The 18826-nt window shown below is 33.8% G+C and overlaps 1 protein-coding gene across 1 annotated transcript in view; it reads left to right on the forward strand.

The window, feature by feature from the left end:
- C2H5orf47 (chromosome 2 C5orf47 homolog) overlaps positions 1-18826 on the forward strand; it is a 37984-nt gene that overhangs the window by 12821 nt on the left and 6337 nt on the right. The window contains exon 4 of the mRNA XM_031953677.1: positions 2348-2393. Within this exon, the coding sequence (XP_031809537.1) occupies positions 2348-2393 (46 nt within the window). The remainder of the gene's footprint in view (positions 1-2347; positions 2394-18826) is intronic.

An 18826-nucleotide genomic window follows, 5' to 3' on the forward strand; every position in this document is an offset into this window, starting at 1 on the left:
TACCTCCAGTGTCTCTTTAAATCTACAATTCCATGTTCCTTCCTTTAAAGATACAGTACAGACAAGCCCTTTAATGATAGCCTTCACATAACTATTTCCAATAATTTAAGTGTACATTTATATTGTTGTAATTGAAGTTATTGTAATTTAGAGATGTTATATAGGAATACTTTCAGAAATAAATATACTACATTTTAAAAACTGTAAAAATCCTGGTTCTACAATAGTTGGTGGAGTTGGGCAAGAAGGGAGACAAATTTCACTGGTAAATATTTTGATTTTATTGATTTTATTTTTTCCTAAGGAGAAAATCTAAACCCTAATGGCTTTGTATAAGCAACACATATAAGCACAGAAGTATATATGTGTATTGTAGTTCCAATAGGCTCAGTAATATTATCTTTTGGGTAGCTGGTAAGGGTCTATCGTATGTTGATTCTTACCATAAAATGGTTGTTTAACAACATTCTAATTTTTAGGTAGTAAACTATCAGGAACTCATTATTGTTTGCCTCAATTTGTCTTTAGTGATATTGTTCATAAAAGCCACTAGTGTGAACATATATAACTTTTATGATCTAATTTTAAATCGCAATGACATGGAAATTTACCTTACTTTCCTTCATTTCTTTTTAAAAATAAGAGGAAGAGAAATAATAACTACTGAAAATATAAGGGGGGAAGTTGTGAGGCCATCCAGAGGCATCCAGTATGATTCAAACAATATAGGAAAGCCCAGATCAGGGCTTTTTAAACTTTTTCCAAACTTTTTCACCTGAGAAATTTTTATCATGGTATGTATGTATACAGATTAGGTATACAAATCAAACATTTACTCATATGAAATCATAATTTCACAAATCCCACATTCAGTTACAAGACTTTATATATGGAGCTGCAATCTACAATTTAAAAAGTTGGGGCCTAGATCATGAATGCTGGAAAGAAGTCTGGTGTTTAGGTGCTGAGGAATCCAAAAGAGAGGACGAGGCCTCTGATCTTGATATAGTATCTGGATTTTGTATGCAGAAGATTTTGTATTTCAGAAGAAATTGGGCAAATAAAACAAAGGTCTCATTTTGACAGGTGAGGAACAGAGATAGAGACATGCACCAGAAATGAATTGAGAATGAACTAATAATATGTGTCTTTGGGTTCATATTCATATATTTTATTATAAATAGTTTCGTAGGTTTGAGAGCAGGGGTGTTATTTTTGCCATTGTTTGATAATGAATGGATGAATAAAACATTTAAGTGCTTAATATGTGCAAAGAACTATGCCAAGCACTGGGATACAGGCTGAAAAGCAAGAGGTCTCCTCTCAAGATGCTCACTTTTTGATGGGGGAGACAACATGGAAGGAAGGTTTCAGGTGTAGGTCAGATGGAAAACTTTCATGGTACTTTGAGTATAATAGCAAAGCAGAGATCAATGTCTCTTGAATGTTTCCATTGTTTTTCTTTATATTTCCATTGAGAAGATTATATCAGTTTCTGATGCTAAGCCATTTGATACTGCCTCAGAGTTGGTAGTGAAAACTTTGTTTTCTTCAGTAGTTGTGGCTATAACACCCAGTGTGAACCATTACCAGCTTGCATAACCATAAGTGCTGATTCAAAGGATGATGACTAAAGACACTGGGCTAAAAGTATTGCTGTTTCCAAAGCTTTTGGCCTCAGGGTTCTGGGCTGTCTCCATTAGGGTCTAAGAGTAAATGGTGGTCAAATTTCACTTCCCTGGCCCGTGCCTCTGCTTCAGCTAGTCTGGCTTAGTTGTCCTGTGTGTCTTATGATTGGTGGGGATGACTGACCTTCTTCTTCTTGAGAATTACTTCTTTGGATGATGATCTTGAGGTGTAGACTGGAAGCAGGACTGCCCCTCTTAGGGATCTTTACCCATCTGTCTGTTTGTGTTGGTTGGTCAGTTGTTGCTGGTAGTGATGAGGAAGGTAGAGTGCTTCTTCACAGTGCTTTCTCCTCTTAATGATGATTAAGAATACTGAGCTAGAAGCAAATATAGTAGTCTGGGCGGGGGTAGGAAAAAGCACTTAAATTAGAATTAAATTTTGGAGGACTCAGGAACATCCATATTTCTATAAGCTTTTGCAAAAAGACATTCATTGAATAAAGACAAAAATGACTTGGTGATTTCTAAAAACTTAAAAAGTCTCATCATTAAATATTTTGTGTGACTATCCTAAAGTGATTTATAAAACATACCAACATGAATATTAAGGTAACAAATACTAAAGGATAAAAATTTATGAATGCTTTTAAAGCCTATTCCTAGGAAAATTGTCATTTTAGGGAAGGTGATATTTTCCTTTTTTTTTTTATTCATCCGAGGTGGGGATCTGGCCCAGAGTACAGAGGAGTCTTCTCATCTCTGTAGGTGAGTAGCAGAGTAAATTATAACCTGCAAGTTAAAATATAGATGGGTTTAATTTTCTACTCTCTTTTATTGCCAGATTTCTGTAACCTGGGGTTTGCATCTGTTGCTTACTCTTATTTCTTGAATTAAATATTCATTAAAAGTCTTATTTTGTGTAAGTCATCATGCTAGGTGTTGGGTGAAATACAAAGTTGAATAAATGATAAAGCATTTATTAAGTGTTTATTGTGTATCAGGTATTGAACTTAGTGTGGAAGCTAGAAAGTGGGAGTATAAGGATATGATACATGTATTATACAAAATTATTTCTTTGGAAATAACCAGAAACTGATACAGATGCTTGCTTTTGGATCAAATAAGGCCAAAGTTTACCCATTAAGTCCCACTGTCCCACGGCAAAATTTGAGGGTTTGGTGGGAGGGATTTGGTGTTTGGGAAACATGGAGAGCTTATCAGGGTTGTGTTCTCTGTTGTTGGGTTTGAATGCTTGCCAGTTCAACTTGAAAAAGTTTGCTCTAGTGCCTTATTTTGCTAGGTATTCTTCATAATATTCCTAAGTCAATTCAGATAGAAGCAATTCAGTTTCCTGTCATGGTGCTGATAGATTATTCAGTAGACTGTATAATGATTTCAGCATAGTGGTCTAGACCCTTAGTTTGATACTCAGTCTAATAACTCTTCTTTTCCACACTTTTCTTTGTTCTCAATTGTTAGGCTCAAATTAGCATAAATAGCAGACAATCAATTTGTACTTTATTGTAGCTCAGCCTCCAAGACTGCTCAAGTAATGGGAGAAGGTTCTCAGAGATGGGAGACACAAACAAAACTTCCAAGGTAGTGCTTGAAATGAACCAAAGCAAACTAGGGATTGTGGAAAAAAAAAAAAAAAACTAAGTGAGGGGGATGTATTCCCCAGATTGGGGGTGGAGGTGTGGGGAGAGGAGTAACATCAGAAAGTCATGGAAGCAAGATGTGGAGTGCTGAATATAAGGAACAAAAAGACCAGTTTATTAGTGTATAGTGTGCATAGTAGGGAGTAATGTTTAATAAGATAGGAAAATAAGGTTGGAGCCACGTTGTAAGGATGCTAAATATATTTTTTAAATGTTCCTATAAGTTATAGGACTTTATTGATTAGAGAAATGATGTATGTGGCAGATCTGTGCATTAGGAAAATTAGTGTGATAGCTTTAAGGAGGATGAATTGGAGGGGAAAAACTTGGAAGTAAGGAAGCCGATTAGGAGTCATAGTCTAGATGAGAAGTTGAGAGCCTGAAGTGGTGGAGTTATGAGGGGAGAAGAGATGAAAACAAAAGATGTAGAGATAGAGATAACAAGATTTAGCAACTAATTATATATATATATATGGAATGAGAATGAAGATTAAGGAATGACACCAAGGTTGAGAAGCTTAATGGCTAGAGAATGCCCTTAAGGAACCCATAAGAGAATTAAGAAAGCCCAGAAAAAAGTAGATTTCTGGGGAATGATAAAGTGAGTTTGCACACATTTATAAGATGATGAGCCTGGAGTCAAGCAGACTTGAATTCAAATCAAGCCTCAAACACTTTCTTTACTGTGTGACCTTGAGCATATCACAATCTTTCATAGTTTCTGTATCCTTACCTGTAAAATAAAGGATAAAAACAGGCTCTACCTTGAAGGGTTATTGTCAACTCTTAGAACAATATGCCAGAGCATATTGTAGGCACTGTATAAATGTTTATTCCCTTATCCACTTTTGCACTTTGTCAGTGATCCTACATCTATTCAAAATATAAAATAATTATTTGTGTCTTTGCAAGCTTGAGTTCTTTAAAATAGTATAATAATTTTTAATTGTTCGAGTAAGAAGTATTTTGTTGGTGCCTATTATTTGTTGAATCAGTTGAATGATTTTTCATTAACATTATATAAAGCCTAAATCTCTATTCTAAGAATATAGCCCTCCAACCTTCTGGACTTAATTTTTCAACCAAAATCTACAAGATTTGTTTTCATGTATCTAAATTCTTTCCAACTAAGCCTTACTTTTGAATCTTGGCTTAAATGTCACATCTTTTCAAGAACACTACTCCTATCCAAGAACTTTCTGGGGAGACTCTCCAGAATTATTACACTTATATGAATAAATGTCTTTCCTGATACAATGTAAGCTCCTTGAAGATAGGGACTGTTTGATTTTTTTGTCTTTGTATCCCCATTGTCAAGTATTTTGTCTTCCATGTTAAATAATAATAATAATACCTAGCATTTATATGTTGCTTTAATATTTACAAACTATTTTATGAATGTTTTCTCATTTTATTTTTACATCACTTCGAGGTAGTAAGCACTATTATTATCATCCTTATGTTAGAGATAAGGAAAATAAAGGAGGGGAAAGGAGGGAGAAGAAAAGCCCAAAAGTACTAAGGATTCCCAAATATCTTGAACATAAACAGACAAAAACAGAAGGAGAGAGAGCGCCTTCAGATCTAATAAAGAGGTTCAGGAATCTAGGAATAAATATTTTTAAAAAGATACTGTAGAAATTCAGGAAAACATGAAACTACAGCACATTGTTTTTGGGTGGCTTAAAATAGAAATGATGTCCTATACAATCAAAAATAACAAACACAATAGGAAATCTTGAATCTTCAATAGCAAACCAACACCAAAGGAAAAAAAACTAGATTTGGGAATGCAAATATATAGATAGAAAAGACAATCCAGAGGAAAAGGAAAAAAAAAAAAAAAAAAACACTGCAAGAATTATAAAGTCAAGTTGACCTGAGAAGGGAGGAGTTGAAACCCTCAGGGGTAACTAGCACTTGGAAAACTGGAAAAGCATGGATCCAAGGAGGAGATTTCTAGTTGAATCTAGCAAAAGTACCCTACCATGGGGCAGTGCCCTTTCTGACATCTGCAATAATTAGCATTGTTCTGAAAGTGAGGCACAGTAGAAAAAGAGAATCTGCCAGGTAAAGCAAAAGATGTAACAGCCTTTTGAGGGTAGAGCCTGGAATGAAAACTTTGGAAGATTTAATTGTATGAAAAATACATAGAAAAAGAGATTGGATAAGTATAGGGGTCATGAATCAGAGAATGAACATCTAGAAAGAGAAGACAAATTATGAATGAAAGAATTCCTTTTTCTAAGTAAGTAAGAGAACCCCTCGTTGGAATCTTTACAAACTGTTAAGCCATTGGAGTTGATTTGATCTTAGAAAGAGATATTTTGGGCCAGAACTTGAAACAAGGTACTAACTGGAACTGATAGAAACAATGGTTAAATCTAGTTTAGCACTGATTTAATCCTACAACAAATAATGGTTTCCCAGTGATATAATGATGCGTGTGTACTCAGTGCACAGCATATAAGCAAGAAGCTCTCAGGGCCACAGGAAGAAAAGCCTGGAACACTCTGGAAGAAAGAGAAACCTGGAGGAAAACTCTGGAAGAAAGCCTACAAGCCCTATCTTCGAGGCAAGAGAGATTCATCGTATCTTCTACTTTGGTGCTGGCTGGAGGCTGAAGAAAGCAGAGGCAGAAGCCAAGGACAAAGCTGCAAGATCTCTTAGAGCTCAAGCAGAGAGTTAGGTCTCAACTAACCGGGCTATTTTGGAAGGAGAAATAAATGTTTGCATTTTTATCAGCTGGCTGCATTTTGGAATAATTATTTATTTCAACTGAGACTAAAGCTGCCTCCAGAAAACCACCACACCCTACCTCCCTGCTCCAACAAATAATGAAGTTATAGGGGAAATAGATAAATTGGGAACATCTCCCATAAACTTACAGCTGGTTTTTAAAAAAGTAATAAAATTAATAAACCCTTAGCTAATCTGATTAAAAAGAAAAGAGCAAGAAATCAAATTAATAAAATAACAAATGATCAAGGTGAAATCATAGCAAAACGAGAAGTAAAATGAGTAATCAGAACATATCATGCATAGTTATATGCTAACAACACTGAGAACACAAACAAAATAGAGGAATATCTTTAAAAATGTAAAATACGGAAACTAACAGAAGACAAGATCAAGATTTTAACCCAATCTCAAAAAAGAAGTAGATGTAAAGGACTTTCCACATTGGTGGGGGTAGGGGAGTAGTGGAGCAAAAACAAAATTTTGGAGCTGGTGAATTCATGGAAAATTCTATCAAACTTTTAAAGAATAATTAGTACTCATATTCTCAAAAACCAAGAAAGAACCCTATGAGAATATTCTTATGAGGCAAATATAGTCATGTACAATATCTAAATCAGGAAAAGATAGAACACAGAAAGGAAACTATAGGTTAATATCATTAATGAATATTGACTCAAATTTTTTATAATAGCTTTTTATTTTTCCAAATACATACAAAGATAGTTTACAACATTCATCTTTCCAAAATCTTGTGTTCCAAATATTTCTCACTTCCTCTACCTTTCCCCTCTCCCTTAAATAGTAAGCAATATAGTAGAGATTAAATATGTACAATTCTTCTAAACATATTTCTATCTTTATCATGCTATACAAGATAAATCAGATCAAATGGGAAAATATGAGAAAGAAAAAAACAAGAAGGAAATAACAACAACAAAGGTAAAAATACTATCCTTTGATCCATGTTCAGTTTCCATAGTTCTCTTTCTGGATGTGGAAGGCTCTTTCCATCACAAGTCTATAGGAATTGCCTTGAATTACCTCATTTAAAAAAATTTTTTTTAATAACTTTTTATTGCCAGAACCCATGCCAGGGTAATTTTTTTACAACATTATCCCTTGCACTTATTTCTGTTCTGATTTTTTCCTCTCCCTCCCTTCACCCCTCCCCTAGATGGCAAGCAGTCCTATACATGTTAAAGAGGTTACAGTATATCTTAGATACAATATATGTGTGCAGAACCAAACAGTTCTCTTGTTGCTCAGGGAGAATTGGATTCAGAAGGTATAAATAACCTGGGAGGAAAAACAAAAATACAAGCAGTTTACATTCATTTCCTAGTGTTCTTTCTTTGGGTGTAGCTGCTTTGTCCATCCTTGATCATTTGAAACTGAGTTAGATCTTCTCTTTGAAGAAATCCACTTCTATCAGAATACATCTTCATACAATATCATTGTTGAGGTATAAAATGATCTCCTGGTTCTGCTCATTTCACTCAGCATCAGTTCATGTAAGTCTCGCCAATCCTCTCTGTATTCATCCTGCTGGTCATTTCTTACAGAACAATAATATTCCATAACATTCATATACCACAATTTACTCAACCATTCTCCAATTGATGGGCATCCATTCATTTTCCAGCTTTTACCCACTACAAACAGGGTTACCACAAACATTTTGGCACATACAGGTCCCTTTCCCTTCTTTAGTATCTCTCTGGGGTATAAGCCCAGTAGAAACACTGCTGGATCAAAGGGTATGCACAGTTTGATAACTTTTTGGGCATAGTTCCAAATTGCTCTCCAGAATGACTGGATGTGTTCACAATTCCACCAACAATGTATCAGTGTCCCTGTTTTCCCACATCCCCTCCAACATTCTGCATTATCTTTCCCTGTCATTCTAGCCAGTCTGACAGGTGTGTAGGAATCACCTCACTGTTGAAAAAAACCAACTCTATCACAGATGATCACACAATTTTTTTGTAACTATGTACAATTGTTGGAATCTTTACAAAGTGTTAAGCCATTAGAGTTGATAGAGACAATAATTATCTAATTTAGCATGGTTCAATATGATTGATTTGATCTTAGAAGGAGATATTTTGGGCCAGAACTTGAAACAAGGTACTAAGTACAACTGATAGAAATGATGCTTGTGTTCACACCTTTAGAGATCTCTCATAGAAGCAAGAAATATTTAAGTACTCATTGGAGTTCACATATTTGGGAGATTTCAGGGTTTAGAAAGAGATATCTGAATTCATACCTCCCTTGAAGCTCAGGGCCAGAGAGCATGCTGGGAGATATCCCACAATCCCACTCTCAGAGAAGCAGCATAAATACAGCTCCAGTGAGCCACTCAAAAGAATTTCTCCGGAACATTGACTGGGGTCGGAGAGGAGCAATCTGGGAGGAAGCCCACAAGCCCTATCTTCGAGGCAAGAGAGATTCATTGCATCTTCAACCTTGGTGCTGGCTGGAGGTTGAAAAAAGCAGAGGCAGAAGCCAAGAACAAAGCTGCAAGAGCTCTTGGAACCAAGGCTAAGCTAACCAGGCTATATTGAAGGACACAATAAAAGATCTGAACTTTTATCAGCTGGCTGCGATTTTTGAGTAATTATTGATTGTAACTGAAACTAAAGCTGCCTCCAGAAAACCTCCCCGAGAAACCTACTTTCTCCCAGAGAGAATTTTCATATTATTATTTTAAAGAAGAAAATACCAACATACAATGTTCTCTCAGTTCTTATCACTTCACTTACCATCACTTCAGGTAAGTCTTTCCAGGTTTTTCTGAATCAGCCTGCTCGTCATTTCTTGTAGAATAAGAATACTCCATTACTAAATTCAGCTATTCAGCTGAATAGCTTATTCAGGTATTTCCTAACTGATGGATATTCATTCAATTTCCAGTTCCTTGTCACCACAAAAAAGGCTGCTACAAACATTTTTCCACATGTGGATTCTTTTCCCTTTTTTATAATATCTTTGGGATACATGATATAGTAGAGAAACTCTTGGATCAAACACTATGCAGAGTTTTATATCCTTTTATAGCCTTCCAAATTGTTCTCCAGAATGATTGGATCAGTTCATAACTCCACCAACAATGTATCAGTGTCTCAGTTTTTCCACATGCCCTCCAATATTTACCATTATCTGTTCCTGTCATCTTAGTCAATCTGAAAGGTGTGAAGTATTCAGACTTCTCTTAATTTGAATTTATCTAATCAGTAGTGACTTAGAGTATTTTTTCATATGACAAGAAATGGCTTTAATTTCCTCATCTGAAAATTGTTCATATTCTTTGACTATCAATTGAAGAATAGCTTGTATTCCTATAAACTTGAGTCAATTTGCTATATATTTTAGAAATGAGATCTTTATCAGAAACACTGCATAGTAAATTTTTTGCCCAGTTTTCTGCTTACTTTCTGTCAGTTCAATAACCTTTTAATTTAATATAAACAAAATCATCCATTTTGTATTTTATAATGTTCTCGTATAAGTCCCTTTCCATCCTTTAAGATCTCTTTGGAATATAAACCCAGTAGAAATACTGCTGGATCAAAGAATATGCAAGTTTAATAGCCCTTTAGGTATAATGAACCCATTTTGGTATAGGGTGTTAGATGTTGTTCAGTTCCTAGTTTCAGCCGCATTATTTTCCAGTTTCCCCAGAAATTTTGGTCATATAGTGAGTTCTTATCCCAGGAGCTATAATCTCTGAATTTATTAAACACTATTTGTTTTGTGAGTCCAACTTATTCCATTGATCCACTACTCAATTTCTTTGCCAGTAACAAATAATTTTGATGACCATCACTTAATAATACAGTTAGGTCTGGTACAGCTAGGCCACTTTCCTTTGCATTTTTTCCCCATTAATTCCGTTGAAATTCTTCACCTTTTGTTCTTCCAGATGAACTGTTTTATTATTCTTTCTGCTCAATAAAGTAATTTATTGGCAGTTTGATTGGTATGGCACTGAATAAATAGGTTAATTTAGGTAGATTTGTCATTTTTATTATATTAGTTCAGCCTACCAGTGAGCACTTGATACCCTTCCACTTGTTTAGATCTAACTTTATTTGTGTCAAAAGTGTTTTGTAATTGTGTTCATATAGTTGCTGGCTTTATCTTGGCAGGTAGATTCCCAAATATTTTATATTACTTAATTATTTTAAATGGAATTTCCCTTTTCCATTTCTTTCTGCTGATGATTTATGTGGGTTTATTTTATATCCTGCAAATTTGCTAACGTTGTCAATTGTTTATAGGAGCTTTTTACTTGATTCTCTAGGATTCTCTAAATCACCATGTCATCTGCAAAGAGTGAAAATTTTCTTTCCTCAGTACCTGTTCTAATTCCTGCAATTTCTTTTTCTTCTCTTATTGTTAAAGCTAATGTTTCTAGTATAGTATTGAACAGTAGTAGTGATAATGGATAACTTTATTTCAACCCCTGATCTTATTGATAATGTTTATAGTTCATTAAACTATATAATATACATATAGTTCATATGTATATATTACATATTATGTTTGGTGATGGTTTTAGGATAAATGCTACTTCTCACTTTAGAGAAAAGTACATTTATTCCTATGCTCTCTAGTGTTTTTAACAAGAGTGGGTGTTGGATTTTGTCAAATGCTTTTTCTGCATCTATTGATCATATGATCATATGATTTTTGTTAATTGGATTTTGATATGATCAATTATACTGATAGTTTCTCTGATATTGAATCAGCCCTGCATTCCTGATATAAATCCCACTTGGTCATAGTGTATTATTCTGGTGATAAGTTGATATAATATTTTTGATAATATATTATTTAAAATTTTGCATCAATATTCATTAGGGAAATTGGTCTATAATTTTCTTTCTCTGTTTTGGCCCTTCCTGTTTTTGGTATCAGTACCATCTCTATGTCTTAAAAGGAAATTTGTAAGATTCCTTCTTTTCATGTTTTTCCAAATAGTTTATATAGTATTGAAATTAATTGTTCTTTAACTGTTGATAGAATTCACATGTAAATGTATCTGCCCCTGGAAACTTTTCTTAGGGAGTTCATTAATTAGTAGGTTGATTTCTTTTCCTAAAATAGCATTATTTAAGTCATATATTTCCTCATATCCTAATCTGGACAATCTATAAGCAATTTTGTAAGTATTTATCATTTTATTTAAATTATCAGATTTATTGGCATACAGTTGGGAAAAATACCTCTTAATTATGGCTTAAATTTCCTCTTCATTGGTGGTAAGGTCACTCTTCTACTGGTAATTTGGTTTTCTTCTTTACTTTTTCTATTCAAATTGACCAAAGGTATATACATTTTGTTTTCTTTTTGCATAAAACCAGTTCATAGTTTTGTTTATTAGTCCAATAGTTTTCCTTCTTTCAATTTCATTAATCTCTCCTTTGATTTTCAGAATTTCTAATTTAATATTTAATTAGGGTTTTTAATTTGTTCTTTTTCTAGCTATTTTAGTTTCATGACCAATTTATTTATCTTCTCTTTCTATGTTTCATTAATATAAACATCTAGAATTTTAAAAATTTCCCTAAGGACAGCTTTTGACTGCATCCCATAATTTTTGGTATGTTGTCTTACCATTGATATTTTCTTGGATGGAATTAGCAATTGTTTCTATGATTTGTTGTTTCACCTACTAATTCTCTAGAAATAAATAATTTAATTTTCAATTGGTTTGTAGTCTGTTTTTCCCTATCTCTTTACTGAATGTATTTTCTCTTGTATTATGATCTGAAAAGAATACATTTACTATTTCTGCCTTTATACATTTGATTGTGAAGTTTTTATGCCCTAACACATGCTCAGTTTTTGTGTAGCTTCCATGTACCACTGGTATCCTCATTCAGTTTTCTCCAAAAGTCTTATCATAACTATTTTTTCTAAAATTCTATTCATCTTCTTAACTGTGTGTGTGTGTGTGTGTGTGTGTGTGTGTGTGTGTGATTAGATTTATCTAGTTCTGACAGAGGGAGGTTGAGATCCACCTGTAGTGTAATTTTGCTGTTTATTTCTTCTTGTAACTTACTTAATTTCTTCTCTAAGAATCTGGATGTTTTTCCATGTTGTGCATATATGTTTAGAATTGATATTACTTCAGTATCTATGATACCCTTTAGTAAAATGTAGTTTCTTTCCTTATTTCTTCTAATTAGATCTACTTTTGCTTTTGCTTAATCTGAGATTAAAGATTCCTACCCTTACTTTTTTTTTTTAAGCTTCAGCTGAAACTTAATAGATTCTGCTTCAGCTTTTTATCTTTACTCTATGTTTGATAAAGTCTATGATTAATTCAGCACTTTGTGCTTTATGTTGACTTTGTCACTGTCCCATCCTGTCTATATCTTCTTCTTATAATTTTTACAATCACATAATTTGTTGAATGCCAGTGCTTGATTCAAAGGTGTATCCATAAAGTTTCATTGTAGGTAAACAGGAAAAACAGTGTTGATGATGAAGAAAGTCATGAGATGCACAATTCTTCAGTAGTAAGTCACTATTACTGTTACTGTTTCTAGCTCCATTCCTCCCACGAGTGGGAGTTTAAGCCTACTTTAGTATTAAAGTCACCTAGAATTATAAACTTGTTCTCTTTGGGCACATGGATGATAAGGATCTCCACATCTTCACAAAATTTTTCTTTGACCTTACTAGGGTTCATCATGGTGGGAGCACAGGCACTGATGATGGTAGCATGGTGTTTTCCTGCAAGTGGCAATCATATTGTCATAACCCATGGTTTGCTCCTTTTGAGAGGCATACAAGCTTGCTGATTAGATTAATTTTGATTGAAAAGCCTACTCCAGCTTCATGGCATTCCCCTTCATTGGGGCCAGTTCAGAAAAATGTATATCCTGCTCCAACTTCAGTAAGCTGGCCTTCATTTGCCAGTCGTGTTTCATTCGGGGGCACTATTTGGATATGATACCTGTTTAATTATCTCACAATAAGAGCTGTTTATCTTTCAGGTCTACTTGATTTTGTGTTGTTTATAAGAGTTCACATATTCCATGTATCAGTAGTGAGTGGAATCATCCTTACAGAAGTTTTTTGTACATTTTTATGTGTGTTTCAACTGCAGGGTGGGATCCCTGCCTACTGGGGTAATCAGGCTAGAGTTTGGTAAGCAGACAATTTTAGAGCACTTTTTCTATATCCTTCCTCACACTAGGTGAATAGTATGGTCCTTAAAAGGCTGCTTTTTCAGAAGCCAGGGAGCTTCCAGTAAGAGGATGGCCCTGTGGCCTGGGCCCTGTGTATAGGGTTGTAACCAGAGCTGCTAAGGTATCTGCATCTGCTGCTTCATCACTTGCCTGTCACCATAGAAATTTGAGATATGGTAAAAATGGTAAAATGGTATGGGTGGTGTATTTTAATTCAGAAATAAATTGGATTTAGGTGAGGCAGAGTTGCACAAAGTCATTGGTCTTTCTCTTCTAGGATTGTCATAGTCCAGTGAATGGCAAAATAGTCAAGATGACTGGTGCTAGATCAAGAAGCAGTGGGTGACCTTGGGCTCTTTGGTATATGACCAAGTTCTAAGCACTTCATAACATGTACTTCAGCAGCCTTCATGACCATAGGAACATATTGTTCTCATATGCCCATTCTGCCAGGGCACATACTTGGGGTAGACACTCTTCTCACTCACCAAGAGGTTTGAGACCCTTTGGTCATTTTCATCCTAGTTTATCCTGTCTGCTGGTGTGACTCCTGCACATGTTGCAGTTTCTTGGGACAACAGATGAGAATTATGTGAATCAGGTAGTTACCAAACTGGAAAGCAGCCCCCTCATATTGGAGCTGAACACACCCTATATTCTACTATGAAAAAGTATCTTTCTGAAACTAAGGGTAAGTGTTATATTCAGGGGGATTACACTAGAAAGTTTTCTAGTGAATACATGAAGTAAGGATACTTCATTCTTTCCACTATTTTTTGTTTTGTTTATTTTTTCTTTATTAAAGCTTTTTATTTTTCAAAACATATACACAGACAATTCTTGAACATTAGCCCTTGCAAAATCTTGTGTTCCAATTTCCCTCCTTCCCCCATACCTCCCCTAGATGGCAAGTAGTCCAATATGTGTTAAACATGGTAGAAATATATGTTATATCCAGTATATGCATATATATTTATACAATTATCTTGCCATGCAAGAAAAATCAAATCAAACCAGTAAAAAACACAACAAAAAGAGAAGCAAAATAAAATGCAAGCAAACAGCTCTCTTCAACAATTGGATCTGGTGTGAATCATCTCATTGTTGAAGAGAGCCACATCTATCAGAATTGATGGTCGTATAATATTGTTGTTGCTGTGTATAATGATCTGCTGGTTCTGCTTATTTCATTTAGCATCACTTCATATAGGTCTTTCCAGGCCTCTCTGAAATCATCCTGCTGGTCATTTCTTACTGAACAGTAATATTCCATAACATTCATATACCATCTTATTTAACCATTCTCCAAACTGATGGGCATCTACTCAGTTTCCAGTTTCTTGCCAGTACAAAAAGATCTGCTACAAACATTTTTGCAAATGTGGGTCCCTTTTCCTCCTTTAAGATCTCTTTACGATATAATCCCAGTAGAAACACTGCTGCATCAAAGATTATGCACAGTTTGACAATTTGATAACTTTTTGAGCATAGTTCCAAATTGCTCCCCAGAATGGTTGGATCTGTTCATAGTTCCACCAACAATGTATCAATGTTCTAGTTTTCCCACATCCCCTCCAACATTTGTCGTTATCTTTTCCTGTCATCTGAGCCAATCTGAGAGGTGTGTACACTATTTTTATATAATTCTGGAAATAATAAGCAGTAACACAAGAAAAATGAATTAAAGGAATAAATATAAGGAAAGAGAAAATAAAACCATCCCTATTTGCTGATGATATAATTGTTTACTTGGAAAACCCTAGGGAATCAGCAGATATACCAATTAAGATAATAGGTTCAGTAAGGATGCTGAATATGTTTTGAGGATCAAACTTCCAAAGCACAGAAAAGATGTTTGTAGATTGAGCTATGAGTGCTATTTAAAGAAATAAGGAAAAAACTTAAATAGCTGGAGGAGTAAGTGACAATATTATAAAAATTAACTTATACATTTAATGCTATGGCAATCAGATTATCAAGGGAATATTTTATGGAATTCAGTAAAAATAATAATTCATTTGGAAATAAAAGATCTAGCATATCAAGAGAAATGATTAAAAGAAATAGGGAGAAAGGAGAATAGTATTTTCAGACTTGAGCTTATATTATAAAGCAGTAAACATCAAAATCATCTGATATTGGCTTAAAAATATAAAGATCAATGGAAGAGAGTGGACAAAGGAGTTTTAGTATTCAGTATACTAGGGTTTGCTAAAGCGCAACACTTAAGTCATCTAAAGAAAAACTCTTTATTTGACAAAAAACTGCTGGGAAGATTGGAAAGCAGTCTGTTACAAATTAGCTTAAACTAATAATTTATACCACACTCCACAATATATTCTAAATTAAATATGATTATACTATAAAAATCATAGTATAAAAATAGAAGAGAAACACATCATGTGCATCTTCCAGTGAGAAGTAAGAAGTGTATTCAAAACCAAACAAGAGATAGAGATTACAAAAGATAAAACAGATGACTAATTACTGAAAACTGAATATTTTCTGCACAAATGACTGCATCAAAGATAGTAAGAGAAATGACAGTTTATGTCTGTGTATATTTATGTGAATATATATGTACATATGAATACATAACACATAGGTGTACATATATATTTACATGAAATTTGTTATATGAGCTGACTCTCAGAGATGGGGAAGGACCTATGGGATTATATGCTTATTTAAAAAATAGAAAACATTATTAAAATTATTTTTAAAAATATGTCCCATAAATTTTTTTAAAGAGGGAAAAAGTATAGAAGCTGGACCCAGGATAAAGCTAAAAAAAAGAAAAATAACAGTTAAGAAAAATCTGGGGCCAGAGGCACCATCCCCTGTGCCTCAGGACTGGAGATGATTATAATAACAAGCTGATATAAATTTCAAAAAATACACAAGGAAAAGAGAAAAATCTCAACCATAGACAATTACTATCAGAATAGAGAAGATTAGGGATTAATCTTCAGAAGATATTGAAGCATAAAAAGCCTTTCTTACTCCAAAAAATAATGTTAAATTATTAAATTAAACCTGCCTAAAAAATTCACAGAAGTTAAAAATGACTTTAAAAACCAAAAAAGGAGCAAGATTGAGAAATTTAAAAAATGAAATTTAAAATTTTTAATTTATATTTTATTTATCAAATATTAATTTATTATACTTAATTTAAAAGATTCAAAAAGCAAAAACAAGATTATGAAAAGAAAGTTGAATAATTGGAAAAGGAAATCTAAAATCTTAAGGAATCAAACCCTCAAATCCCTCTCTCCAAGCTAGAGGGGAGAATTGATGATGATAGTCGATGGAGGGTTCTTGGGGAGCAAGAGCATTTCCAGAATAGTGTGCCATGAGGTGGGGGATGCTAGATGTTACTTAGAGAAAGAAAGAAGTGCAAAAGTTGGACCCTGAATAAAACTTTAAAAATAACAATAAGAAGGACCTCAGGCCAGAGGAATCATCCACTATGTCTCAGGACTAGAGATGATTATAATAATAAATTCCTATAAATTAAAAGAAAAATAAGCAGGCAAAAGAGAAAGAACAGGCAATGCTTCAGTATCTTCTAAAGGCTAACCCCTTATCTGAGAATAGAGAAGACTTGGGGTAGGAATAAAGAAGAAAAGAAGGTTAGTCTTCAGAGCATACTGAAGCATAAAAAGCCTCTCTTACTCCAAAGAATAATCTTGAATGGTCACTTGCCCAAAAGAATTCACAGAACTCAAAAAAAGAGTTTAAAAATCAAATAACAGTGACTGAAGGAAATATTTTTAAAAATCCAAACAATAACAACAATAACAAAAAAAGATTATAAAAAGAAAGTTAACCAACTTGGGGGAAAAAAGATCCATAATATTAAGGAACAAAATGACTTCTTGAAAATTAGAATTGGGCAAGGGCCAATAAAGTTATGAGGCCAAGAAATAATAAAATATAAAGAATGAAAAAATAGAAAAGACTGTGAAACATTTCTAACATAACAATTGATTTGGAGAACAGATCAAGAAGTGAAAATGTAACAATAATTGGACTACCTGAAAGATATGATCAAAAAATTATCTTGATACAATAGTACAAACAATAATTAAAGAAAATTGTCCTAAAGTGTTAGAACAAGGGGAAAAGAAGAAATTAAAAAAATGTATCAATAATCACCTAAAAGTGATCCTAGGAGGAAAAACTACAGGAATATCATAGCCAAATCCCCAAACCTCCAAGTAAGGAAAAATTATTACAAACAAAATATTAAAATACAACAAAAAATTAGGTATGGTGGAGTCATAATTAGAATTACAGAAGACAGTGGTGGCTGCACTAAAAGACCATAGGTCTTGGAATACTATATATTCAAAAACAAAAACAAAACTAGTTATGACCAAATATATCATTCCTAGCAAAGTTAAGCATTATTCTGAGTGGAAAGAAAAATAGGTTTTCAATGACTTGCTGGTCTTTAAGGATTTTGTTGCAAAAAGACCTGAACTTTATAGAAAATTTGGCATACAAGATCCAAGAAAAAGTCAAACATTAAAGACTAATTGCCAGGCAGTCAATAAGGACATATTGTTTATTTTTTATTGCTGGAAACGTAAATTACTAAGGTTATCATTAGTAATTGGATAGTTCAAAAGGAAGTTTGGGATAGAGCTGAGTATGGCGTGGCTCTAAAAAAGTTGTATCATGTAGAAAAAGGTAAAAAGAGAATTACCTCATAAAAATAAGGTAGAAGAGGAAGAACTGATTCAGAAGAATAAGATGGGGAAGGAGGGCTAGTAGTTCTGGAACCCTACTCTCATTGGGGATGGGTTAAAGAAAGAACAGTGTACACACACACACACATATGGATATAAAGTCTTCTAAGTTCTGAAAGAAATAATAGGGTGAGGCAGTAGGATAAGGAAGAAATATAAAAGGGTATGCATATTTACCAGGAAAGGAATAAAGAGGGAATGACGAATTTGGAACAGTATAAAAGTCTTTTAAATTCAGATAGAAACAAGGCAAAGGAATAGGGTGGGGGGAGATGGAAGCAATTCTGGGGGTGTTAGGTTAAGTAATAGGAGAGCAAGGTAACTGGTAGAAGAAAAGTGAAGAAATAAAGTGGAGTTAGGTGGTATAGAAGTAGAGTGAGGGACAGAAGCAAAGAAGAGCAATGCGAATTGACAGGAATAGTGTGAGAAAGTAAAGTAAGTAAGAAAGTAGTAGTAAGAAAAGTAGGAAGGAGGGAAATAAACAATAAGTAATTATAATTTAGAGTGTGAATTGGATGAATTCATTCATTAAATAGAAACAGATTAAAAATTTGAATTCAATATATTGCTTTCAGGATATATACCAATAAGATATACACAAAAAAATCAGTACTAGAATTTATTATGTAAAAAAACAGGTAGTAATCATGCTCCAGGCAGAGTTAAAGCTAAAACAGATTTAATCAAAAGGGAAAAATAGAGAAACTACAAATAAAATTTAAAAAAAAAAGAAAAGAAAGAAGAAAAGTCAAATTCGCCAAAGTATTTAAAGCAACACTTTTTGTGACAGCAGAGTACTGGTAACAAAGTAGGTGCCTATCAGCAGAAGAATGGATAAA

This window comes from Sarcophilus harrisii, chromosome 2, assembly GCF_902635505.1.
Source record: "Sarcophilus harrisii chromosome 2, mSarHar1.11, whole genome shotgun sequence".
In the NCBI taxonomy this organism is placed as follows: domain Eukaryota; kingdom Metazoa; phylum Chordata; class Mammalia; order Dasyuromorphia; family Dasyuridae; genus Sarcophilus; species Sarcophilus harrisii.